Source organism: Monodelphis domestica, chromosome 1 (genome assembly GCF_027887165.1).
Source record: "Monodelphis domestica isolate mMonDom1 chromosome 1, mMonDom1.pri, whole genome shotgun sequence".
Classification (NCBI taxonomy): domain Eukaryota; kingdom Metazoa; phylum Chordata; class Mammalia; order Didelphimorphia; family Didelphidae; genus Monodelphis; species Monodelphis domestica.
The window spans coordinates 387,368,438-387,396,159 of record NC_077227.1 but is presented as its reverse complement, the minus strand read 5'-3'; the positions used below and the strand labels follow the sequence as shown (position 1 = coordinate 387,396,159).

Genomic DNA, 27,722 nt, shown 5'->3' with positions numbered 1-27,722 from the left:
TTGATGTAGTCAAAATTATTTATTTTACATTTTGTGATTCTTTCTATATCTTGCTTGGTTTTAAAGCCTTTCCCCTCCCAAAGGTCTGACATGTATACTATTCTATGTTTACCCAATTTACTTATGGTTTCCTTCTTTATGTTTAAGTCACTCACCCATTTTGAATTTATCTTGGTGTAGGGTGTGAGGTGTTGATCTATTCCTAGTCTCTCCCACACTGTCTTCCAATTTTCCCAGCAGTTTTTATCGAATAGTGGATTTTTGTCCCAAAAGCTGGGATCTTTGGGTTTATCGTATACTGTCTTGCTGAGGTCGCTTTCCCCCAGTCTATTCCACTGATCTTCCTTTCTGTTTCTTAGCCAGTACCAAATTGTTTTGATGACTGCTGCTTTGTAATATAGTTTTAGGTCAGGGACTGCAAGGCCCCCATCATGTGTGTTTTTTTTCATTATTTCCCTGGATATCCTTGATCTTTTGTTCTTCCAAATGAACTTTGTTATAGTTTTTTCTAAATCAGTGAAGAAGTATTTTGGTAGTTCAATGGGTATGGCACTAAATAGGTAAATAAGTTTGGGTAGGATGGTCATTTTTATTATATTGGCTCGTCCTATCCATGAGCAGTTAATGTTTTTCCATTTGTTCAAGTCTAGTTTTAGTTGTGTGGCGAGTGTTTTGTAGTTGTGTTCATATAGTTCCTGTGTTTGTCTTGGGAGATAGATTCCTAGGTATTTTATTTTGTCTAAGGTGATTTTGAATGGGATTTCTCTTTCTAGTTCTTGCTGCTGAGCTGTGTTGGAGATATATAGAAAAGCTGATGATTTATGTGGGTTTATTTTGTATCCTGCAACTTTGCTAAAGTTGTTGATTATTTCAATTAGCTTTTTGGTTGAATCTCTAGGATTCTTTAAGTAGACCATCATGTCATCTGCAAAGAGTGATAACTTGGTCTCCTCCTTGCCTATTCTGATGCCTTCAATTTCTTTATCTTCTCTAATTGCTACTGCTAGTATTTCTAGTACAATGTCAAATAGTAGAGGTGATAATGGGCATCCTTGTTTCACTCCTGATCTTATTGGGAATGCATCTAGTTTATCCCCATTGCAGATGATATTAGCTGTTGGTTTTAGATATATACTGTTTATTATTTTTAGGAATGACCCCTCTATTCCTATGCTTTCTAGTGTTTTTAATAGGAATGGGTGTTGTATTTTATCAAAGGCTTTTTCTGCATCTATTGAGATAATCATGTGTTTCTTGCTAGTTTGCTTGTTGATGTGGTCAATTATGTGGATGGTTTTCCTAATGTTGAACCAGCCCTGCATCCCTGGTATGAATCCTACTTGATCATGGTGAATGATCCTTCTGATCACTTGCTGGAGTCTTTTTGCTAGTATCCTATTTAAGATTTTTGCATCTATATTCATTAGGGAGATTGGCCTATAGTTTTCTTTCTCTGTTTTTGACCTGCCTGGTTTTGGAATCAGTACCATGTTTGTGTCGTAAAAGGAGTTTGGTAGAACTCCCTCTTTGCTTATTATGTCAAATAGTTTGTGTAGTATTGGGATTAACTGTTCTCTGAATGTTTGATAGAATTCACAAGTGAATCCATCAGGCCCTGGGGATTTTTTCTTAGGAAGTTCTTTGATGGCTTGTTGGATTTCAATTTCTGATATGGGATTATTTAGGAATTCTATTTCCTCTTCTGTTAGTCTAGGCAGTTTGTATTTTTGTATATATTCATCCATTTCTCCTAAATTGGTGTATTTATTGCCATATAATTGGGCAAAGTAATTTCTAATGATTGCCTTAATTTCCTCTTCATCAGAGGTGCTGTCCCCCTTTTCATCTTTAATGCTGTGAATTTGCTTTTCTTCCTTCCTTTTTTTAATTAGATTGACCAGTACCTTGTCTATTTTGTTTGTTTTTTCAAAGTACCAGCTTCTTGTCTCATTTATTAAATCAATAGTTCTATCACTTTCGATTTTATTAATTTCTCCCTTAATTTTTAGGATTTCTAATTTGGTTTTCTGCTGGGGGTTTTTAATTTGATCGCTTTCCAGTTTTTTCATTTGCATTTCCAATTGATTGATCTCTGCTCTCCCTTGTTTGTTAATATAAGCATTCAGGGATATGAATTTACCTCTGATTACTGCTTTGGCTGCATCCCAAAAGGTTTGAAAGGATGTTTCGCCATTGTCATTTTCCTTGATGAAATTATTAATTGTTTCTATGATTTCTTCTTTAACTAAACGGTTTTGGAGTATCATATTGTTTAATTTCCAATTGGTTTTAGATTTGGTTTTCCATGTACCATTACTAATCATTATTTTTATTGCCTTGTGATCTGAGAAGGCTGCATTCATTATTTCTGCTTTTCTGCATTTGTGTGCTATGTTTCTGTGACCTAATGTATGGTCAATTTTTGTGAATGTGCCATGTGGTGCTGAGAAGAAGGTGTATTCCTCTTTATCCCTATTTATTTTTCTCCATATGTCTATTAATTCTAATTTTTCTAAGATTTCATTCACTTCTTTTACCTCTTTCTTATTTATTTTTTGATTTGATTTATCTAAATTTGATAATGGTTGGTTTAAGTCTCCCACTAGTATGGTTTTATTGTCTATTTCTTCCTTCAATTCTCCTAGTTTCTCCATTAGAAATTTGGGTGCTATATTATTTGGTGCATACATATTGATTAATGATATTTCCTCATTGTCTATAGTCCCTTTTAACAAAATATAATTACCTTCCCTATCCCTTTTGATCAGGTCTATTTTTGCATTGGCTTTATCAGATATCATGATTACCACTCCTGCCTTCTTTCTATCAGTTGAAGCCCAGAAGGTCTTACTCCATCCTTTAATTCTGACCTTGTGGGTGTCAACCCGCCTCATGTGTGTTTCTTGAAGACAACATATGGTAGGGTTTTGGATTCTAATCCATTCTGCTATTCGTCTACGTTTTATGGGTGAGTTCATCCCATTCACGTTCAAAGTTATGATTGTCATTTGTGGACTCCCTGGCATTTTGATTGCCTTCCCTAATTCTAACCTATTCTTCTTCGGCTCTACCTTTTAGTCCAGTGATTTACTTTGAATCAGTCCCCCTTGTCCCCTCCCTTGATGTTTCCCTTTTTAGTCCCTCCCTTTTTGTTCCCTCCCCTTCCCCCCTGTCTTTCCCTCCCTTTTTGTTCTCCCTCTCCCCCTCCCCCCCTTGGTTTTCCCTTCTCCTTACCCTTGTTGGGTAAGATAGAATTCAAGATCCCAATGGATCTGGATGTTTTTCCCTCTCAGAGTTGATTTCCCTGAGATTGAGGTTTAAGTAAACCCCCCCCCCCTTCCTCTCCTTCTTATAGGAGTTTTCTTCCTCTCCCCTTCCCATATGAATCTTTGTGTGAGAATAATTATTCTATTTGGTCTTTCTTTACCCCCTATTTATACATTACATTTTCCCCACATATTAGTATACATAGGTTGATATAAATGTAGTCCTTATAGAAGAGAGTTTGAGTAAAAGAAGAAGATAACATTTTTCCCCTTTCCTTAATATTTACCTTTTCAGGTATTCCTTGCTCTTTGATTTTCGGTATCAAACTTTCCACAGAGCTCTGGTCTTTTCTTTGCAAAAAGTTGGAAGTCTTCTATTTTGTTGAATGCCCATACTTTCCCTTGGAAGTATATAGTCAGTTTTGCTGGGTAGCTGATTCTTGGTTGGAGACCCAGCTCTCTTGCCTTTCTGAAGATCATGTTCCATGCCTTACGATCATTCAGAGTAGAACTTGCAAGGTCTTGGGTGACCCTGATTGGCATTCCTTTATATCTAAATTGTCTTTTTCTGGCTTCCTGTAGGATTTTTTCTTTTGTTTGATAGCTTTGGAATTTGGCAATTACATTCCTGGGAGTTGTCTTTTGGGGGTTTAGTGTAGAAGGTGTTCTGTGAGCTCTGTCAGTGGCTGTATTGCCCCCTTGTTCTAGAATCTCTGGGCAATTTTCTTTGATTATATCTTGTATCACCATGTCCAGTTTGGTGTTTATTTCTGGCTTTTCTGGGAGTCCAATTATTCTTAAATTATCCCTTCTCCCCCTATTTTCTAGATCTATCACCTTGTCGGTGAGATATTTTATGTTCTCTTCTAATTTCTTGGTATTTTGGCTTTGCTTTATTAATTCTTGCTCTTTTACACGATCGTTGTCTTCCAGCTGCCTGATTCTGGCCTTTAAAGCCTGGTTTTCCTTTTCAGTTTCATCATACCGGTTTTGTAGATGCGTGAATTTCTTTTGCATTATTTCCAACTTTTCCTTCCAGAAGGCTTCCATCTTTTTGGTCATTTCTGATTCAAATTCTTCATAGGTTTGTGGAGAGTTTCCATTTCCTTTGGAAGGTTTTGGAGCATTTTCTTTTATATTATCTTCTATCTGCTCTGTATTTTGTATTTTGGCTCCATAGAATGTGTCCAAAGTCACCCCTTTCTTCTTATTTTTCTTGGTATTTTGGGGCTTCTGTGCTTCTGTGGAGTTTTCCATCTCTGAATGTGGAGGATTGGCTTTTCTTGTCTCTGTCTGGTGTTCAGTCCTGGGCAGATGGTTCTATGACTTTCCCTGGGTTAAACTGAATATGCCTCACTGGAACTGGAGTGGAAGGGTCGGACCACGTTGCTTTCAGGAAGTTGCCTTCAGAATCGCTGGCCGTGAGGCTGTTTCGTTGGCCTGCGGGGGGATGGGCTGCAGCTAACCCAAGCTCCGAGAGCAAGGACTTTCACTGAGACTTGGATAGCAGGATCCAGCCCGTGAGGCTGTCTTGCCCGCCCTGAGGGTTGCTATTGTTTCGACCAGCTCTCTGTAGCGGGAGCCCCAGGCAGTAACTTTCACTGGGACTCGGGTAGAAGGCCCTGAGGGTTCTGCTCTCTGAGCCCAGCCGGCAGGGCTGCGGCTTCCGGGAGCCTTGGACTCTGCGCTCCTACCCCTGCAGTCCGAGTGATCTCGGGTTCTGGCTTTTGAGGGGAGCCGTACCTTTTGAACCGGGTCCAGGTCCAGGAGGAGGCTTCCCAGGGTCTGTGCTGTTGATCGTTTTGAATTTCGGCGCCTTAGGAACTTATAGTTTGAGATCGGTCGGGAAGGTTTTTCCGGAGATCTGAACTTGAGCTTTCTCTAAGCCGCCATCTTAACCGGAAGTCCGTCCTAAAATTAAATTATTTTAAAAATAAGTTAGAAATAATGGATAAAACAAAAGTAAGGACAGAAGAACCTGAAATAAGCAAATAATAATAATCTTTTTATAGCAAAGAATAGTTTTATTGCCTGAATAGATCAACTGGTGAAAGTTACAGGTATTGAAAATCACTGAAATATTTCCAGAATTAGAAAAAGGAGAAATAAATAATATATAGAAATCTCAGAATTTTGAACCTCCCACAAAACCAAAGAATTTTAAATAATCAAAGAGAACAGCTTTGGAGTGGAGGGCCCAGTGATGAATAAAGCAAGGGTTTCAGGCATAAAGCTTCTCTCAAGAGGGAAGGCCTCTCCTGGGCCTGGTCCCTTCAGAAAATCCAGGAAAGGAGTCAACTTTTTTCACTCAGCCAAATGATAGTTCAAAGGGAGAGATTTAAGAATAGTCTCACCAAGTCCGAGGTTTCAGATCCAGTAAGCAGATTCTTCACCAGCCTCCAACTTGAACTCTGTGATATGGAAATCACTTTAAAAGACTGATATATATTAATTTAAGGTCGCCAAGGAATTCAGCTATGTAATTCCTAAATGAAAACTCAAGTCAGCAGTCAACCTTTTATGGAGTTTTTAATTACAAACAGGAGGAAGAAAAGTATTAGAGATAGATAGATAGAGAGAGATAGATAGATAGATAGATAGATAGATAGAGAGAGAGAGAGAGAGAGAGAGAGAGAGAGAGAGAGAGAGAGAGAGAGAAAGGAGAGAGAAGGGAATAGGGCTTAAATACCCCCTCTGCTTAGGCTGGGCCAAAGGCCCAAGCCCTTAGATAGCTGAGTCAAAGAAAAGAGATCAGTCCCTATGACCAAAATGGAAAAACAGTCTCAGGGGCCTCCACCTTCAGCCTCCTTCAGAACAAGCCCTCCTCTCAGATCTCTCCAGGAGCTCTCCCTCCAGGACCTCTCTCCTCTCAGACTCCTTCAGAGCAAAACCTCTCAGAGCAAAACCTCCTCCTATCAAAACCTCCTCCCCCAGTCCTCAGACCCTGCTCTCTTTAAGGAAACCATCTAAGTTCCCTCCTCTCAGTTCTCACATCTACCAATCACTGTCGATCTCTCCCCTGTGCCAATGGTGGCTCTAGATTAACCCAGGACCGCCCAGAGGTCTGTTTCCTTTGCACATGTCTGTTGAAGGTCATATTCTCAAATAATTAAATCTTGATCTTTGCTGCAGCCCTTCCTAAATCCTGTTACTCTGAGTAGGGTGGAGATTGTAAGTTCCAAGACCTGGTTCTGTCATTCCAAGTATCTTTATTGTATCAATTCTAAAATCAATCATGACTCAAAGAACTTCCTGTTCTATGCTTAAGCATAGGTCAAAGCCCTTTCCATTGTTTAGCAAAAGGTTTCTGTCCTAAAGTAGTCTTAAGTAGGGAGGAGAAGGATCCTCCCATGCCAAAGAGTTTCACATTCCAATAGAGTTCTTACTATCAATAGGAAATTTTTTCAAGTATGAAATTTCCCAATGGTGAAATTTCCAACATTCATAAGTCTAAGAAATTTTAAGGTTTACAACTCAGAACTTTGAAGAACAAAGAACTCCTCACCGGAAGTTGTAACTCCTTTTAAAGATACTTCTTTGTATCACTTCCTATTCCTTCCTCTACTTTTTATCTGGAAGAAATATGGTCTATAGTTTTACTTAGGCCTGCCCAGGGGCCAATTAGTAGTTTCTGATTTGTTACTCACTTTCACACATCTGGGTCACAGACCTTCCCCACTCAAGTGTAAGTGGGGTATATATGCTTCTGGTGATTAAATCGAAAAATGGGCAGACTAGAGTTAATCCCATGTTCATATATCATATCATACATACATTCAGTTCCATATAATCACATTTACATATATATCATATGTAATAAAGAATTGTAAGCTGACTGGAAACTGTTACTTCTTGAGTTAGAGAAGATGAACTGAGGGGAAACTGTTTCTTCACAATAGCTGTGACTCTTTTCTGGCTGGCTGTGTCTAGAGAGGTTGCTGCAGGGAACTGAAACTGCTGAGGGAACCCGAGGCTGCCTATTGGTAATGGAGGACAGAGAAATGCTGCTGGGGGATGCCACACAGGGATACTGGTGCACAAGGGACACTACTCTGAGGGATCTGCCTATTGATCCCCACTATGGCTGATCTATTTCCTAATCTCCTTCCTTCCTCACTCCCTCCTCCCTGCTCCAACTGCCACCCTTCTCCTTCCAATTTTCCCTCCCCCCTGAGGGATTTATAAAATACTCTAAGTTTCTTTCTCAGGTAAAGGGTTTATTGTGATAACAGGATGGGAAACTGAGGTAAGGGGAATGAGAAAATCCCTCGTTTAACTGAGGTAAAATTGAGAAAATAATTTTCCTAAAGCTGAAGTATAACCAGGTCACCCTCCTACTCAAATAGTTTTCAAAAGTTCATTGGATTTGAGGATCAAATATAAACTCCTCCATGTGCCATTTAAAGCTCTTCTCAATTTGACTAACCCCTCCTTGCTTCTCTCAGTTCCACATCACTCCCATCATTTCCTCTACATGCTCTGCAGTCCAGCCATATTAGAACTTTTTGTTTCTCACACCAGACACTCCATCTCCCATTTTCTTCCCTGGACCTGTGAAGTGAGCTAAACTAAGTCATTGACCAGGAAAATTTGTTTTTCCCTGGGAAAGTAGAATTCAGTAATGAGCTTTTCTATGAACATCAGTCAGCTCAGAATAGTTAGAATCCATGAGAAAATAACTCCCTTAGTGCCGGCAGCTAGGATAAGATATACAATGGAATGCCTTGTGCCCCATGCCACTGACCAATTTAGCTTCTAGACGATAAGCCTGCTTGCTCCACCAAGTTTATGTCTCATAATGAATATTGCCTGCTTTTTATCTTGCACTTGCACCCTATGAAATTTCATTGTAACTTCAGTCTGGTGCAAATTTCATTAGGAAGATTACCCAGACCAGTTAGGTACATATTATTAATAAATAAATATTGGTTCCATTAATTGAACTTCTGGGTGTCCAGACTCACTTATGAAGTGCACCACTTCATCTGGAATCCTCTTCCTCACCTCTATGTCTTGGAATTCCTGGCTTCCAGAAAGACTCAATCATCTTCTTCTGAAGACTTTTATGATTTCTCTAGTAATTAGTACTTTCCTTAGCAAGGTTACATTGTTTATTCTTTCTGTGTCATCTGTTGTTCCGTTCCTGTGTCTACCAACATAGGGAGTGATTTCCCCTCAATATTTGCTGTTACCCAGGATTCAGGGAGGGGGCACAAGACCCATCCCCTTCAATCCTTGTCTGCTAAGGCAAGTGCTGGTGAGGGGTGATCCGCCCCCCCTGCCATATATACCTCCATATATGTAAATTCTAGCTTGTTTTTGTGTATTTAGTGATTTTTAGCACCTAATAGACATGCAATAAATATATATTGATTGACTGATTGAAAAAAAAAAACCTGTGAGATAATGATTGTCTCCATTTTTAAAAGAGGAAACAGAACCATGAAGTGAAAGTGAAAGAGACCCTCTCTAGACCACACAGTTAGTTAGCTTCACAGGCAAACTTCAGCTCTATATCTTTAATTCCCAATCCTGCCTTCTCTTAGCTACCTCAACTCATTTTCCAAATGATACATATTTAAGACAAGTATAACAGAAGAAATGCTTGTAAATGATAGAGCTTACTTTGTATTCAGTCAGCACTTTATACTTTCTGGAGCACTTTTGTACCTACTATCAAATTAGTGCCCCATCACAACTCCTTTGTGGTATACAGAACATATGTTTTTCAAGTTGGAAAAACACAGAACCACTAAAGTAGTCAGAAAAAACAAATCTTTAATTAGGAAAGAAATAGGTCCATAATAATTGGCCACCACACAGAGCCAAGTGCCAAATTCTACAGTCAAAACCTGGGGCTCTGGGAACAATATCTCTGAGAGGCTCACCATGCTGGATGATACTCCAAAGAATAATAGATCATAGGGATCTCATCTACATTTGGGGGGAATTAAGCACCTCAAATATATACTGACAGCTTGTAAGCAGGCTTGGGAAAGAGGCTGTAGGTAGTGGCTTGGTGTCAGGGAGTGGTCTACTACAATGGACACTAAAAAGATGGTCCTTGCACAGGTGTTGGTCTTCTTGGGAAAAGATCTCTGATACAGTGTGGGAAGTTTCTAAGACTAAAAGGGTGATTGAGTAATTGAGCATTTCAATTACTCCTATTTAGGACACTTAATGGACTTTGGAAGATCCCTTATTCAGTATAAGACAAAGTCATTTTGGGACTTACCATAAAGTAAGTTTCCAAGGGGAATAGGCAAGCTTGAGGCTTGCAGAATTCATATTGATGTGTTGCTATTTCCATTTAGACAAGTTCGTGAGCTCAGATCAAGAGCAGAGCTGATCCCAGATCGCATAACATAAGGCAGAGCCATGACTGAAGCCTGGGTCTTCTTCCACCAAATGTTCTAGCTTTAAGGCTAGCTAATATAATACTATTAATAATATTTCAGGCACCTAGGGAATGACAGACTTTGGATTACTCCTTATCTATCCAGAAATTAAAGTTATTTTTCTCTCAGCTCAACTAACCTTTTGGGGACACTTTTTCAAACCCCTGAGAAACACAATAATCCAGCTGGAAAGGTAATTGATCCCCTCAAAAAGGAAAACAACAGTAAACAGAACTGTGATGATAATTATTTTAAGGTTTCCAGAGATTTTAGATTTCTTTCATATGTATTTTCCCTCTACCAGAACAAATTTCCTCCCTACTGTGACCACCAACCATATATTACTTTACTAGATTATTTCATGAGTTACTATGGCTAAAACATGAAGTTCCTGGGAAACAACATTCTTGTGACAAATATTAGTACAATTAACTCTGCTCTATGCTCAGACCACAAAACACCTTCCAAGATTGTTCAGAAAGCATTACCAGCTTGAAAGGACTTGCCAAAGAACTTTATTGTATCACACCTCAATGATTTAACAGAAGAAGGTTTTAGCAAAGACAGAGACAAGAGTATAAATTGATTTAGAGAAGAGAACTGAGATTTCAATCTTCCATTTATTACAAGGGTAACTTTGGGCCTCAATTTCCTCTTTTATCAGATCAGTAGTTTGGAACAGAAGACTGAGTTCCTTTCCAACTTTAGGCCTATGCTTTGTAAAAATTAAAATCTCAATAATAAATAAATATTATAATTTAAGGGATTTTGTTAAATGATCATTAGAAATCAAGGAATAAAGAGGATACAAAATAAAAACCATGTGCCATGACTGGTTAGCCATTTTCACAATCCCCACTCAGCACCATCACTGCCTACTCTACATCAGAGAGGAAGAGCCTCAATGCTCACTCCACTTATTCTCTGTCTACAGGAAGTACATAATGATAGGAAGTCAGTGGGCTCTTGGAATATCTTGGGATATGTAGTTCTTTTTTTAGGGCAACAGATTTTCAATTATACAGCTTCTAGGAAGGAAAGTTTTTCTTTACCATTTTATTTACAACAGCAATGCAAGGAAGGGAGTATAAGTGTCATTAATAGTGTGCCAATCAGGAATCTTGAGTATTAGAGAGGGGAAATGACTCTTCCTATTGTTAACCTGGAAAAAAACCCCTGAGAACTACTAAGGTAGTTAAAAAAACTAAGTCTTTATTCGGGAAAGAGATAGTGTTCACTATTTGACTGCACCAGTATCTCTCAGACGATAACTGCACTAGATTATCCATTGAAGAACAATAAAATTTGGGGAATTTATATACCTTTTGGGGAACTGGGGACAGGGAAGTATGATTGTTTGACATTACCATGGTTACAAGGGAAAAAGCTCAAACTGTACTGACAGGACCCAAACAGGCCTGGGAAAGAAAAAAAATAGCCAGAGGTAGGTAGGGACATCAGGGTGTGGTCTAATTATAATAGATACTAAAAGGATAGTCCCTGCCCAGGTGTTAGCTTTTTTAGGAATGGATCTCTGATACAATGGGGGAAGCTTCTAAAACTAAAATGGTACTTAACATTTGATTAAATTGTCTAGCCCCACCCAAACTGGGATTATCCATTTCTTTAAGGTCTATTATTCAATCTGAAATAGGGAGTCTAAGACCTCCCTCAAGGTGAACTCTCATGGGACAAAGGGCAAACTTGGGATCTCTATATTTTAAATTGACACTATCTTCCACAAAAAAGTTTCTGGCAGACCCAAGACTGAAACCCAATTCTTTGTGCTGAAAATCTATTGATTTTCCCAATCCTAAAATCCCTTCCAACTCTAAAATCTGAGGATAGGAGACCACGAATGATAGCACATAAGGAGTCAGATTAAGATTAACTCATTTCAGAAATCATCTAGAAAAGAGGAGGAAAAGCAACCTCTCAGAATTCCTCACTTTTTTCACTTGGAAATAAACTTATAGAATGTCAGAAGGAATTGAGCCCTTGACATGAAACATTACAGAGAGCTGATGCATTTAGGGTATGGAATAAGGTATATATTCTTGTGGAAAGTCATTGTTTTGCTTGACTAAAGACTTATATTAAGAGAAATTATTCCTTTATGGTTTTCTATGAGATCATAGGAGGAAACAATAGATTTCTTTTTAATATGTTTTAGAGAAGTGGGAGGATGTGACATTTTGCCTACACTTTCAGATGAGGTCATATTAATGAAACTGAAAATGACTCCCCAAAACAGATAAGAGAAGGTGATGCCATAGAGAATAATTATCTAGTTCACATTTTTGTTTGGGATGGATTTCCTCTAGTCAGACTCCTTAAGAGTACAGTGGTATCTAGACACATTAGTCTGATTCATTCCATGGCTAAGCTTGTAACTCAATTGGCTCATGTGTCAAATCAAACTTCCCCATTTAAATTAATGGAATGCAATCAATCCATTCTGGCCCTAAAAATTACATGCAATTTTTTATATGCTTTAAAATATGAAATATATTATATAATATAGTATATAAATATATTTTAATAAATAAATAATATAATACATAAATATAAATAACAAATAAATATATTTATGGATAATAAGAAAGAATATAAGGAACTCACTTGCTGATGAAATGGTATTTACCTTCAAGATCAGGTGAAGATGCTAGAGAAGATTTTCTTTTTGTGCTATAATAGTTAAAAAATTAAATTATGAGACTGCTAGTAGCTTTAGTAGCTTTATTACATCAAAGTTTACATTCAGAAATAAATAAATATGTTCAATCCCCTTCAGTTCAGTTCATTATATCCCAAAGTTCACGCTGGATCTTTTGTTACAGTTTGTGGTTTCTGCAGGCTTCCTTATGGCACCTTCTTCAAAAAGATCTACTTTCTTGATTTGGGGTGTTGGTGAGTTTCTTTTCCTTGAATTTTAAGATAATTATGCAGCCCTCCTGAGGAGGGTGTTGACCAACACCAGAATCACTCTGGGATACATGGCTGAGTTATGGGGTATGTAAAGATTAAAATTTAGGGGATACTGAGGAAGGTAGAAATTAGTTTCTCTCTGCAAGGAGTATTCTTTTATGAGGTTTATTAAAGGTCAAGGGTTAAAGAAAATACAAGCAAGAGAAGCACATGCTAGGTGGGCCATGAAGCCCACCCAAATTTCACTCACATCATGAGATGCGTCTGTTTGCCAGTGGAGCCAGGAAGAGAGCAAGATCCCGCCGTGGGTGGAGACCCTCTAAATAATGATTTTGCTCTCGGCCCAGGTGAGAACCCAGTGAGATTACAAAGCACTCTGGGGAAGTGGAGCAAGGATTTCTGGGGATTGAAGTCCTGGATTCAAGTCTATTTTTACATATCTCCATTTGATCATTATTGGGGAAGGAAGTTTCCCCGAAAAGGATCATGAAAACATAATCAACTTAAACATTACAACAATTTGAGGATAAGAGAAAAAAAAAGAACAAAACCAATAACTGCTGGACTCATTGACAAGCAGCCAGTTAGGGGGCAGTCCCCTTTCTGGCATGAAAGTATACATACAAATAAATGTTCAATCAACTACACCCAAAGTTCATTTTTGGATTTTCTTTTTTGTGCAGCTTGTGATCTGGAGGCATCTTCATGGTGTCTTCTCCAACAGTTCAGTTTCTGGATTCAGAGAGGTAGCATCTTTCTTGACCTAAAATTCTTCTCAAAAGGAAATTTAAACCTTACAATTAAAAATAATGATATTTTTTACATTCCCCCATTAATTGAGCAAGGTAACATTTTTCATTTTTAAAGAACAGTAGTACAAATATGGGGTATTAATATCCCCAAAATTCTCAATAGCCCAATTAATTACAATAGCAAACAAACACACTATCATATTTCACATAAGTTGCTATATGGCAGTTTTTAAAACCTATGAATTGATGGATATTTGTCACAAATTTTTTACAAACATAGCAATCTTTCAACCTTGGTATTTAAAAATATTTTTTAAACAAGGTAAAACTTATCTTGGGTTAAGAACATAATCAAGAAATCTATATATCATTCTGGTGGAAGTTAAGTAGTGAGCTGAAGAGTATAAATAAAGGGGTGCTCCTATTTTGGAGGTTATTTTAGGTTTTGCATGCCCTGAGATTAATTGTCCAACTTCCATTCACATATTTAGAACTGCAGGAAGGTTGGAGGTTATAATTGTATTTCACTTCAGCTATGGGCCTTACCTCGTGGTAGGGGCAGGCAAAAATGACCAGAGATTGTTAAAAAAAATCCCCAAAATCATATTTAAAAAACCCTTAAAGTCATTTGAGATACTTAGCACATTAAATTTTCCAAAGGTTGTTATAGCAATTGTAACCAGTTCTGAAGGAGTCCATCCATCCTCTATGTGACAATTTACAAAGGCAAAAATAGAAAAGCTGTTTTTTTTAAATATATGGGCTTAATTACAATATTTTTTCAATATATGGTTATAGGGGAAAAGCAACAGAACTTTAAAACTCAGTACATTAAATGAACAGTATAACAGAATAATATTGAACCCAGTAATATATGCACTTAAAATCACAAAGTTATATCTTAAACAAAACAATGAGGAAAATGCAATAGAATACAGAGATTTGTATAAACCATTGGAGTCTGAAATGCCTTAAAAATCATAACCTCCAGTCTTTAAAGTTGCTTGGGTTATTATCCATTTAAATGCCTATTGTCGGAAGGCAGAGTGGTAAGGGCTAAGCAAAGGGGGTTAAGGGACCCATCCAGGGCCCCACAGCTGGGGAGTACCTGAGGCCAGATTTTAACCCAGGACCACATGTCTTTAGGCCTGGCTCTCAGTTCACTGAGCCACCCATTTACTCCTTCAAAGTTGAATCTTTGGGCTGAATCTTTCTTCTGGCATGAAGGTGAAATCAATGAAATAACCAAAACAGTCAAAAGGTATCCTTTTAAATAGCCCATTGCTTTTAAGTTCCTGTTTGGAAAAGTCTGTTTCTTCTCCTCTCCCTTTTCTCTCTCCCCTCCTATACATCGATCCGCCACGTGGAGCCAATATCCCCGTTTGTTACCAGCTGGTAGAAATGAGTCCTGAGCGATCTGCTCCAAGGATCTGGGTTGAACAAGGACCAGGTGAGCTAGAGAGAGCACCGGGGTAGGCAGGGCCAACAGGAACGCAGGCAAGCAGCAGGGCCGGGAGCCGCGGGCACCAGGTGAGAACAGAGAGGCCAGGAGCAGCAGCAGGAGAAACAGGCAGGCAGAACTTAGCAGCCAGGGGCTAGGTGGGCGGCAAACGCAACAGGTCCAGAGCGAGCCTGTGAGCTATCTAATGGCTGGAATGAGCAGCAGCTTTGCAAGGGTAAAAAACCTTGTCCAGAGAAACATGGATCAAAAAACTTTCTAGGCACTAGCTATTAAAAGCTGAACTTAAGATCAGTAAAGAAAAGAATTAGAAGATTGAGATATTTCATTTTCCTGAAGTGGTAAGCTTACTGTAAAGATTAAAATTTAGGGTATATTGAGGCAGGTAGAAATTAGTTTCTCTCTGCAAGGAGTATTATTTTATGAGGTTTATTAAAGGTCAAAGGTTAAAGAAAATACAAGCAAGAGAAGCACATGCTAGGTGGGCCATGAGGCCCACCCAAATTTCACTCACATCATGAGATGCGTCTGCCAGTGGAGCCAGGAAGAGAGCAAGAGCCCGCCGTGGGTGGATACCCTCTAAATAATGATTTTACTCTTGGCCCAGGTGAGAACCCAGTGAGATTACAAAGCACTCTGGGGAAGTGGAGCAAGGATTTCTGGGGATTGAAGTCCTGGATTCAAGTCTATTTTTACAGGTATATGAATCAATTGTCAGAAGGAAACCAAAACCTCAACTTCATAGAAGAGAAAAAATTAAATTCTGGGGAAAATATATGTATATATCAAAATCTTATGTGTATAAAATTATGATAAATCCATAACACATCCTTGATTTACCAGCAAGGCCCAAATAAAGTGATTTATGTCCTACAAGCCTACAGGACAAATGCAGCATGATTGCACTTACCCATCCACAACCAGAACTACAGAAAATTGCCATACTATAAAAGAGATTTTGAGGTAAAAGGGAAATATGTGATTCCCTGGTCTGATTTTTTTTCTTCAATCTCAGGCATAAGGTAGCCAAAATGAAAGCCAAGCTAAAGTACTGGTAGGAAATCTGACACAGGGAAGTCCTGCATCTGAAATTATCAAACATCTGCTTCCTCAAACCTCAAAACAAGACCTCTGTCTTGGTGTGGATCTTCATCAATCCCACAGGGACTGGTGGTCTCCTTGATTTTGTGCTTCTTGACCTTATGCTTCTCGCATTGTGCAGTGGCTCTTATGTGATCCCTTTTTCTGAAATCAGACACAATTATTAGTAAAAGTCCCATAATACTTAAGAATTAATGGCAGGTTTCCATAGTCTAAAGCTTTTGGATATGCATTGGTATTAGGGTTATTATAAACTTATCCTTCAAAATCAAAAACATTAATACTGATTCCATGTACTTCAAGTACAAAAATAAGAAGAGAGAAAAATCAAATATCCTATTGCAAATAAAAAGAAAAACAATAATAAAGATTTTAAAATCAGGAATTTATAGTTCACATTCCATGTGACAATGTGTCAGTCAAGCAGAGGCACAACACAAAGGTTTCTCATTCAAAAGTGAGATCAATTTCTATTGTAACTTAGCCATGATCCACAGTATGAGTGCACATACTTTTTAAACCAGGTAAAAGTTAAAATAAAAAACAATAGTACAACAACTAATGCAGATTCTAAGAAGTACCAAAATCCCCAAAATCATAAGAGCCCATTAAAATCAATTGATATTTTTTGCTCATTAAATTCTTCAAAGGTCACTAATGTAGGCTGTAATCCTTTTGATAGAGTCCATCCATCATCATCTATGTGACAATTAACAAAGGCAAAAGGAGCAAAAGGCCATTTAGGCCGCATGTGACCTCCTTGTGTTGTAAGCTCTAGTAATGTCTCATTACCATGGACCGGAATTGTTGGCCAGGACAAAACAGAGTTCCAATGTATCTGGTGACAAACCCAGCATCCATAAGGACCTATGGTTTTGCCATGGAAAAGAGTCTGTACAATTTGTCTATGGACTTTTATAATGATATTATATCTAGGTCAGGCATAGGAGGATGATACAAATAAAGACAATGTAAGAGGACATATATCTAATAGCCAAAATACTGTAACAGTAAGAGACATGATGTAATGGAATATTTAAGATTAAATTAATATGTGTACTTAAAAATAAGATTGAATCTTAAAACAAATAATCAGCAAATACAATATATATGACAGGATCAGTGTCAATAGAAGGTACCCATTTTACATATGATCAATTAATCCAAGAGTCCTTTTCTCCAATTTGTAACTATTGGAGTGGTTAACAGGAAATTACATACACCTTGTATTTAAAATTGCATTAAGGAGACTTCTTCACTATGGCAGGGGGAATGGATTGTTAACATCAAGGTTAACATAATTAAGTCAATGGGGTCTAAAAATGCTTAAAATTCACCTCAAGACTCTTTGAGGTCTCTTTCCTACCCAAGTATCATTATTCATCTAGATTCCTTTGGTCACATCTCTGGGGTCCCCCATACTGAGAAGGGTTACTACTGAGCACAGTGTGGACAAACCCCACATTGGATGTTTTGGTGTAGGTTATGATTTCTATCACCATCCCTGATCCTATTAGAGGATCTATTATTGTTATTATTATTTCTCAAGTTTCTATTTCTATTTTCCTGATTCTTCTTCCTACAGTTCATAATTACATGACTCACCTTTCCACAAAAATAACATGTTGGCGGTTGTATCATGGATTCCTGTAAAGGGGATATGGCTTATTTTGCATTTTCATTTTCATTGTCTTTTCATTTTTTCATTTACTGCATCTATTCTCTTCATTAATCTCTCCGCTAAGTCAGTGTTATTTGGGAGCCGTCCAGTGGTCTCAACTTTTCTTCCAACTTTTTCATTTAATGCATCTATTCTCTTCATTAATCTCCACTAAGCCAGTGTTCTTTGGGAGTCATCCAGTGGTCTCTCTGAGGGTGAAGGCATACTTCCTGTAGGTGTGACAATCCAGTTGAGTAATGGAGATGAGAGACACTGTGTGCTCAGGGCCACGTGCATAGGCTTCACATAGTGTTCTGCCATAGCATGGAGGTTCATTTATTATATAGGCTAGTGATTACATACTTCTTTGGCACATAATCAATTTTCTACATATGTGTTTCCATAATACTTAACAACAGGCATGTAGTCTAAGGGGATAGTCAACAAAACATTGTTGCTATAGATGAATGAAATAAACAGGGTTATCTAGACATTAGTTTTCCCTGACCTAGAAGAATCATTGTTACTTTTGGTAACAGCTTTCACAATCAATCATAATTACTTAGGAGATGGGTAACAAAACATTTTGTAGCTAGGTACAAGGTTAGAAGGAATTTAATGACAGACAAGATTTAGGGTTTTCCTCAATTTACAAGTCACATTTTTCTTGTGTTTCACTTGGGTTCTTGGGGATGTTGCTCTGGCTATTGTAACATAACAAACCAGTGAAGTGTGTCCTGTTGACCTGGGATCGAAGGTGATTGATGTTCTTGGCTTGCCTAGCTTGTAATGAGAGTGAATGTAACTCTGTGAAGGGGGAAATGAGGGGTTTAATGGGTAGTTATCTTTAGGTTTTAATTCTGTGAATGTAATCTTCTTGGGGTAATAATCTAGGGGGATTAAAGTGGGATATATGTGTTTTGATCCTAGAAGTATTTGCTCTCATATTATTTCTCCTGTATTTGGGGAGAGAATAATAATCATTATAAGTTCATTAGTTAGGAAAGCTGAAGAGAGAGGAGTCACAAAGGTAAGTGGGGGCCTTGTTCTTGGGGGGCTGCCTTGAAGTTCCCGTCTCCCAAACTGTGACCTTGTCAGCTGTGGGGGGGGGGGAGGGATGTTGACTCCCAAGTGTTCTATTCATCTTTATTTTCATGTCCTTCAAAAATGTAAACTGCCATTCTTTTTAATTCCTCAAGATCCATATTAGTCCATTTTTGACTGTTAGTCATAAAAAGTTCTTAACCACCTTGCATCTGTTTTTTTTATAAAAAAATAGTTTTATCTCTTGATTTGTCTAATATCTCTCTCTCTAGAAAGATCTAGGTCATCCACATATCTGCCTCCTAGCTCCATAAGCCTATCCATAAATCTTTATGCTTTAGATTTTAAAATTTAGTCCAAGTACCAGGCCTATCAAAGTAAGCTCTCATTGCTTTTAGTAATGTATTTCTAGCCTGACATAGTTATAAGTAATCTTCCTCTGAATTTGAGTGCCATTTAGGGTATTCATTTGGCTCATGAATATCTCCCTCTCCCTGGGCCTGATAAACAAGAGAAAAAAATCTCATTTCTTTCTCTTTCCATTAGCAAGGCATGGAGCAAACTTTCCACATCAAGTCATGTGGGATTATATGAGTGGTAAATGCTTTCAAACTTATTTATGACTACAATGGGATCATCTTCAAAGGAAGGATTTTTTCCCCTTTGAACCTCTCACTATCTTATGAAGAGAAAGGTGTATGATGTCTAATGTTTACTAAGTTCCCTCATTTATTATGAGTGGGAATATGCCTTAGAGTGAATAGGCCTTTATTTGAAGTTATGATGACTGCTGCTTGGCTTGTTGTTTGGGTTATAGTGGATTGGGTGGGAGGAGCATGAGGAATGGTAGAGCTAGAGGGAGAGATGGATTGGGTAGGGGAGGGGGGCTGAAGGAAGAGGCAGGGTGAAGTGAGATTGAGCAGGGGTTGAAGCAAGGAAGAGACAGTTGGGGAGTGTAAGGGTAGGGAGAAGGGGAGTGGGTCTGGGCTAGTAGGAAAAGGGGAGGGTGCAGAGGAGGCAGGGAGAGTATTTGAGATGGGGATGAAAGGGTGGGTTTGGATATTATAATAATAGTGAAAATAACTTTGATAATAAGGAAGATACTGTTATATATACCTTGCTAGATATTCACAAAATATTCCAGTTCTCCTCCTTGAAGGAAAGCCCACGAATGAACCTCCCTTCACTGGGATCAGTGCACAAACTGCCTTGGAGGATATTATATTTATAAAATCTATTTATTTATATTATACAGTTAAATATAAGGATCAATATAACCAGGATAATAACTCTAAGGGAACTAAATTCTCCAACCACTTTCCTTTTGTTCCAAGATGAATTTCTTCTTGGTTTTGTGAATTCACCCAGGCTACTCTTTTGAACTCCTTATTAGTAACTAAATTCCAAAAGCACTATCTGACTTAACTAAGTAAATTCTTACATATGTAAAAATATCTGTATTAAGGTTGTCTCCAAGTAAGGAAAGACAGTGAGCCACAATGTCAATGGCTTACTGAGAGAGTGTGGCTCTGAGGTGAGACTCAGAGTCCAGGCAAGCAGAATATCCTGTGATTTCTTCTTCAGGCCAAATGTTGTCACAGCAGCAGGTATAAATGAGTCTTCTTCCTGGTGTTTCCCACAATGGGAAAAGAAAACTCCAAGTTATTTTCAAGAGTTTCTCTCCCTTTCACCTTACAAACAGGGTTATAGAGAAATATAGATAGATAGAGAGAGAAAGAGAGAGAGAAAGAGAGAGAGAGAGAGAGAGAGAGAGAGAGAGAGAGAGAGAGAGAGAGAGAGAGGGAGAGAGAGAGCACAGAGCAGAGCAGCTAATCCTATAACAGTCAAGGATTAATAGTCAGACTCTTTCTGCCCTTCCCCTTTCAAATTCCAAGCCTTGCACAGAAATGTTTTTGCCTCAGCCACTCTCCAGCCTCTGACACAACCTTACAAATTCCTTAGCTTATCAAAACCTTATCAACATATATTCCTAATTTCATCTCTATAACAGTGGGCAGAGAAAAGCTCAGTAAGCCAAGAGAGAAGGTGGCCAGGGCAAGAGGAAGGGTGGGCAGAGCATGAGGAAGGGTGGACAGGGTGAGGCAGAGATTAGATAGGCTTATATGGTAAGTAGGGTTAGAGAGCTGGGTTTAATTTTTTAAGCTTGAGTTTAATCAAGCTATCTTTTCATGTTTTTTTTTCCCCTTGGGGAGGAATGGATAAACTTCAAGGTAGCCTATCAGTACAAGTACACTCAGTAACAATTCTAAATGAAACCATTCTGAAACTGTGAGCCTTGTGAACCTAGTAATGCTCTCTGGGAACAGAAGCCGTTTTAGATAGGCAGGAAGCAGCACTTTTGCAATATGGGCCATTCTCTCCAGCACCAACCTTGGTCACCTTTTTATTTAAAAATTATATTTTGTTGTGGTATAAGCATGATACTAGAAAATATGTATTATTTTGTTAGTTTAGAGATAAGAAGTAGAGAACCTGGCTTGAGAAAGAATTGGAGTTTCAAAAGATCTGAGCCAGAGTATCAGTATCAAGTCTAAGGATTTTCTGTGACAGTTACTTTCTTGGAGTATGGCATTTGGTCTCTGACAGTTGTCAGAGTCACTCACTGAGACTCTCTCTCTGCAGGCTTTGAGGAAGTAACATCTTTTCCTCTCTCTCTCTCTCTCTGTCTCTCTCTCTCTCTGTCTCTCTGTCTCTCTCTGTCTCTGTCTCTGTCTCTCTCTCCTATCTGAGATAGATGGAAAGGAGGGAGAGACCTGAAGTAGCTTAGTGTTTTCTTTCTCCAACTTGGGAAACACTATTGACTATTACTGTTTTTTTATAGGTTGTTTAACTCTGAGAAGACCAAAGAAGACCTGGTCTTTGGCTTAGACTCCGAGTCTCCTAAGTTTCAGAGTCCCAACTTGATTCTTGTTGAGACTCAACCAGATAGCCTTTATTTTTATAACTTCAAGACAAAATGAAGAATTATTAAGAGTATTACTTTATAATAGATTAGGGAAACTTTGAGTTAGTCAGATTATGAAGGATTAGTGTAGCCTGTGGACACAGGAGAAGGGGTTTCTTGCAGAACCAGGGAGTTTTATTTGGGTGGAGTTAGAATCCCTTAGAGTTAGAAATCCATATATATATATATATATATATATATATATATATATATATATATATATATATATATATATATATATATATATATATATATATATATGTATGTATGTATGTATATGTATATGTGTATATATATATATATGTATGTATGTATGTATGTATATGTATATGTGTATATATATATATATATATAATTTTTCAATAAAAATTTTATTTTTATAACAAGAGTCTCTTTAGTGTTCTTGTGCCAGGCCCTGAAGAGAAGTTCATTTATGAGCTTCACTTCACTGATATAAACAGAAGATACTTTGTTAGCACATCATGCAGATTACCTAAATCAGTTTATAATCAATAATAAATCCAATTGCTGTATTAGTTTTACAGTTTGCCTTTTATTTTTACAATGGGTGCAGACTTGCCCTAATTTTCAAGTATTTAAATGGAGGGCGGGAAAAGTCTTAAACTCAGGCCAAAAGGTGGTAAGAAAGATTTGGGAAGGGAAAGAATACAAGAAAAAGCAAAGGCTTTTACCTAAGGCAAACAAAACACACTTCCTTGTAGGTAAAAATTACTCCTCAGGGTACAGCCTGAGTTTTAATTAAGAGGTTGGGAAGGGTTTTCTCCCTTCCTCCCCCCCCCCCCCCGGAAAAAAAGGCAGTGGCCACATGCTTCCAAATGGGCCTACAGGGTAGGGGACTGGGGCACTAGCTCTGAGGGGTCCCTAGACTCTGAGGCTCTACTGGGAAAAGAATTTACAGGGAGCTATTTCACTGCACTGGTCTGGGAGGGTAAAAGACAGAGAAAATAACTGATCTGGGGGTGCAGAAAGCTTGGGTGGAGAGAACAGGCTATGGCCAGCATCCCCTGCTGGGATTTTGCCATTAGTAGGCCCTGAAACACTTTGTAAGGTCAAGGGAACAGTTTTAGAGATCTTGGTGCTGTACTCCCAAATGCCCCACTTCCCATGTAAACTAATAGTGGAGGAATAGTAGGTCAGGAAATCAGAGCTTAATTCCCCAAACCTGGTTCTATTTGGGGGAAAAAACACAAAAGTTAAGCTTGCTTCTGTCCCCCAATACTTAACTCTTTCTCACCAATCCGAAGTTCTGGACCACATGTTTGTAACTCTGTGAGGGGCAGAAGGGGGTAGCCCCACCAGGAGGAGCCCTGTGAGGGCCAGCTGATTGTTGTGAAAAACCTGGCTTACCAGGCAGCAGTAAGGTGATGGGTCTGGGCTTGCTCTACTCAGCTATTCTCAGTCTCTACTCAGCCCTGAGTTGGTTAAAGTGAAAAGGGAATTAGTCTCATCCCTCCTCACAGGACTCTTGGGGAATCATCAGTGATTGGGATGCAACAGCAGTGCAGCTTATCAGTAGAAGCAAGGGGCTTCTAAATGACTTTACAGTATCAGACCAATGGCTGTAGCTCTGAGGATAAACTGCCCTTTTGTAAATTGCAAACTGCTCTACAAATATAGAGAGAAGTGACAGTTCCAAACTCAAGACTTAGCTACTAAGAAACTGACTTAAAGATAGTTTAGAGAGATTAAAAAGTGAAGAAAGTGAAGAAAATGAGAGTACTCATCAAACCTTTATGGTCACCAAATTGTAATAGTTAAAATTAAATTATGAGTCCCCTGGTAGCTTTAATAGCTTTATTACAACAGAGTAGTGATAATAAAGAGAAGGAAATGTAGGAAAGAGTTAAGGAGTTACTTTGCTTAAAACCCTATGAGCTGTTTTATGGATTGAAGCTCAGCACTGACAGTGATTCAGCCAGAAGAGCATGAGAGTGAGTGAGCAGGGCTTGGTCTTGCCTTATAAGCAGTTTTCTCCACTCCCTATTTCTTCCATGTCACATTTCAAGAACCAATCATAGTTCCTCAATTTTTCTGGCACCACCCAGGGGGTTGGGATCAGTTTATGATCTCCTTAGTTTCAACTTCCTTTCTCTGAGGGCCTTTCTATACCTACACATCTCAATGATAATGTATGAAACAACTGTTGTTACACAACTACAAAGCATGACCTATTGCAACTTTTTCTGGGTGTGTCTTTTCAATAAACTATTTAATTTTTTCCCCAAATTCTCAACATTTCCTTAATTTCCCTTATAATGATTACCTCATCCACCTCCGGCTCCTCCCCACTTATTTCCAGCAAAACCTCTGCATGTTGCTGCTACTATAATTCCTTCAATTCCTCCATTGTCAGGACCCATGCTTAAAACTTAAGAAATTTGCCCAAAATACTTATAATAAAGACAAAAATAAAGATGAAAGCAAAAGCCATTCAAAACTGATACTTGCACAACCAGACAAACACTGAAGCAAATGAGATAGCTTTGTGTAACTTGTGAAACTGAAGGTTCAGCAGGCTATCTAGTGAAGGGGGGGAGAAGCTTGTGATTAATAAAGGGATATTTAGGACCAGACTAAGAATACAGACTGTCTAAGTATATAGGTCAAATTAAATCTTTAGAAAAGTAAAGAAAGCCCAAGATGGCTCATAGGTTGTAAATCCATATGTCTGGAGGTTTAGTGGTAGCCTTGATAGAAAAAGGGACAGCTTGAAGCAGGGTAGCTTTGGAGAAGGAGATTTGCTTTTACTTTGGATATGTTGAGATTGCTGATACAAGATGAAGGGTCAGGTAGACAGTCCATGGTTTAGGATTAGAGCTCAGAAACAAGATGAGGGCTGACTAGGTAGGTCTCTGAAACATCTTCAAAAAGATGTTAAACCTGGGAAGCTAATCCAATGGCTAAAAGAGAGAAGAGAAGAGAGCCCACAAAAAAGCTCTGGAGTATTCCCATGAAAAGGATTTAGGATATGGAAGACAAGGCAACAAAGTAGATTGTGGTAGAACTGACAAACAGGAAGGAGGAAAGCTAGGTGAGAGCAGTGCTATGGAAACCAAGAGAAGAGAGAATGCCTAAGATAATGGAGTGGTCAGTAATGCTGAAAGTTTCCAAAAAAAGCCAACATAGATTGAAACTGAGAAAAAGCCATTGAATTTAGCAGTTTGGGAGATTATTAGTAACACTTGAGAGAGTAGTGATTATGCACACACTCCAATCACACCCTCATTATTCTATTAATGATGCTATTCTGTTACTGCTTGCTTTTCCTTACTTGAAATGGCCTCTCTCCCTGTCTCTGTCAAAATACCAGTTTCAAAACTACATTCCTCTAAGAAATCTTGGCCTTTCCCATAGTACTTATCAGATTTTCTATTGCATTCTATTATTGGTATTTTTTCTTCTGGGAAGATGTCTTGTCTTATTCATCTTTTTACCCTACCCCAGCTACTCCAACATTATAAGATCTCAAAAAAACAAAACAAAACAAAACAAACTTGATTCAATTAAAAGAAGAATAAAGGATGTAGAACATAGGATGTAAAACAAAGACCACATATTATAGAAAAAACAACAAAGAACATTTACTTTTAGAGATGAAAGTGGCCTTAGAACATGAAACATCAAATGGCAGAGGTGGAACAGAATCTTAGATTATCTAGTCCAACCCACCCATTTTGAAGCAAAAAAAAAGTTAAATGAAATGACAGAAAGAGACTTCTCTGAGACCACACAGTGATTTTTTCATAGGGCTGTTAAGACAAAGTCCTAGGTATCCTGATTCCCAGATTCAAAGATTTGAAATAATGGATAGAAAAACGCCTGTGCCTTTGTTTAGGCAACTGAACTTTTATCTCATTTTGCCTCATTTCAGGGGGCTGGGGTTTGAAGAAAGACCTGTGCAGTGGCAGAGGGGTGTGTGGAAAGAGTGGAAGTGTAATCTGGACTCCTCTGTCTCCCTTACTTTTCCTCTTCCACTCCCTAAGTATCTGTCATGCAGACAAGACAATTCTAACCTCTGTAATTTTTATTTTCTAGATACTGTTCAAGTTAATAAAGTACCCCGAGAGGTAAGAAAAGTTTCTGCTTTGTCATTTAACATTTCTCCCATGCCATAGAGAAGGTGACCATTGATTCACTCTGTCCATTCAGCATTCAGCACATAATGGGAATGAGACATCACAGGTCCACCATTCTTTGACCTAAGATCATTAGTGTGTTCCTAACCTTAGACAAGTCACTCCCTTTCTCTGGACCTCTGTTTCCTTCTATCTTAAATGAATAGAAGGGATAAAGATAATCTATGAACTCTCACATACTATGTGCTCTATGTTCTCTTGCCCCTTCTGCTTCTAACATTTTGTGTATTTTGATGTTCCTTCTAGCTCTAACATTTTGGAAATGTGTATCTATACACTGAGGTCTCTTCCAGCTTTGATCTTTCATGTTCTGTGCTCTGACATCTCATGTCCTATATTCTGGGTACCCTTCCAGCTGTGATTATTGTATTCTATGCTCTGAAATTCTCTGTTTGGAAAAAGCTTTGACATTTGGTGTTCCATATTATAGGTAGGCTCACAGCTCTTATATTGTTTGTTCTGAAGTCCCTTCCAGGTCTGATGTATTCTATGTTCTAAAATTGCTTCCAGCCCTGTGTACTGCATTATTTGTTCTAAGATCTCTCCCAAATCTTCAGTTGTAAGACATTGACATTCTGTGTAATGAAGCTAAACTTCAGAGATTGTTTTCTTCCTACTGACAAAAGAAAAAAATAATTTCGCTGTCTTGTGATTGTGCAAATCAGCTTGTTGATAAAAAAGAAAAACAAACAGAAGGCAGGAAATATTCTTGGAAAGAGAAAGTGGCCCTCACTCTATCAGATCTAAACAATTCCCAGAGGTATTTCCATTATTTGCTTTGTGGAGAATTGGTTGTATGTTATTCTCCCCATTAGATTGTTGATGGCAGTCTTCCTATGAGCTGGCATCTTGCCTCCTCACTCCTTGATGAGATGGAACTGTCTTTTACCTTTCTTTGTATCTTCAGTGCTGAGTACAGTGCCTGTAACATAGTAGGTACTTCATAAATGTTCATAGCCTTACTGCCTAAAATGCTTGGTATGGATCCCTCCAGTCTTCGAAGCTCTGAGTATATGAGTTTCTGTGATATTTGTTCATTTTCTTTCATAACTGTTTTAGGCTAATTGTGATTTTGCTAGTGGATGCAATTATGACCCTGTCTGTGGCACTGATGATACTACCTATGCCAATGAATGTCTTCTGTGTATCGTAAATAAGTAAGTACCAACTAAGAGATGGCATTTTAAAGCTTCATTTAAACTAGGAACTTGAGAGGGCCTTAGAGTTCTTCTGCTCCAGAAGTTCTTGATCTGCAGTCTACAGACCTCCTACCAAGTGATCAGTGAAAACATTTCATGGGATCCATGAACTTGGATGAGGAATAAAATTGACATTTTTATTTTTTCTAGCCCCAAATGGAAAATTCTCATTTCCTTCCATTATGAAAATAGACAACAAAAATTATTTTGAAATGGCGAATACAGGATTCACCAAACTGATAGAGAGGGGTGCTGACTCACCCAAGATCTCCCAGGAATGACTCTCATGGGATTCCAGATTTTAATCCAGTGTACTTTCCATTATACAATGTTTCTCCCAATTGTGTCTGACTAGATTCTATCAAACTTCACACAATGAGCTAGGTCAAATGGACAATGTGAAAGTGGGGGATGATAGAAATTAGGTAACCACTACAATGATGTCAAGGAAAAGTCAAGGTACAGTGAAGAGTTTCTCATGAAGAGCTCCCTTGAGTATATTTTATACCATGGAGGAGAGAGAAATTAATACTGATCTTGAAGTGAGGAAACTTATTACCTAGTCCTGAATATTAAACAGGTCACTCCATCTCTAAGATTTGTATTCCTTTTTGGTAAAATGGGGGATTTGGGCTAGGTAATCTTGAAGGTCACTTCCCTGAGCAGCTCTCTGGGCTACAGTTTTATGTTCTAAAATCCTCCTCTCAGTAGCTCAATGAACATTAACTAGAGTGGATGCTGATGCATGGGTTATGGGTACAAGGATGAGTTTAGGGCATGACTTCCAAATCAA

General features: G+C 38.3%; 1 protein-coding gene across 1 annotated transcript in view; it reads left to right on the top strand.

Moving 5' to 3' along the window:
- LOC103106743 (serine protease inhibitor Kazal-type 1-like) overlaps window positions 1-27,722 on the top strand; it is a 38,450-nt gene that overhangs the window by 5,452 nt on the left and 5,276 nt on the right. The window contains exons 2-3 of the mRNA XM_007474094.3: window positions 25,630-25,661; window positions 26,790-26,887. Of these exons, the coding sequence (XP_007474156.1) occupies window positions 25,630-25,661; window positions 26,790-26,887 (130 nt within the window). The remainder of the gene's footprint in view (window positions 1-25,629; window positions 25,662-26,789; window positions 26,888-27,722) is intronic.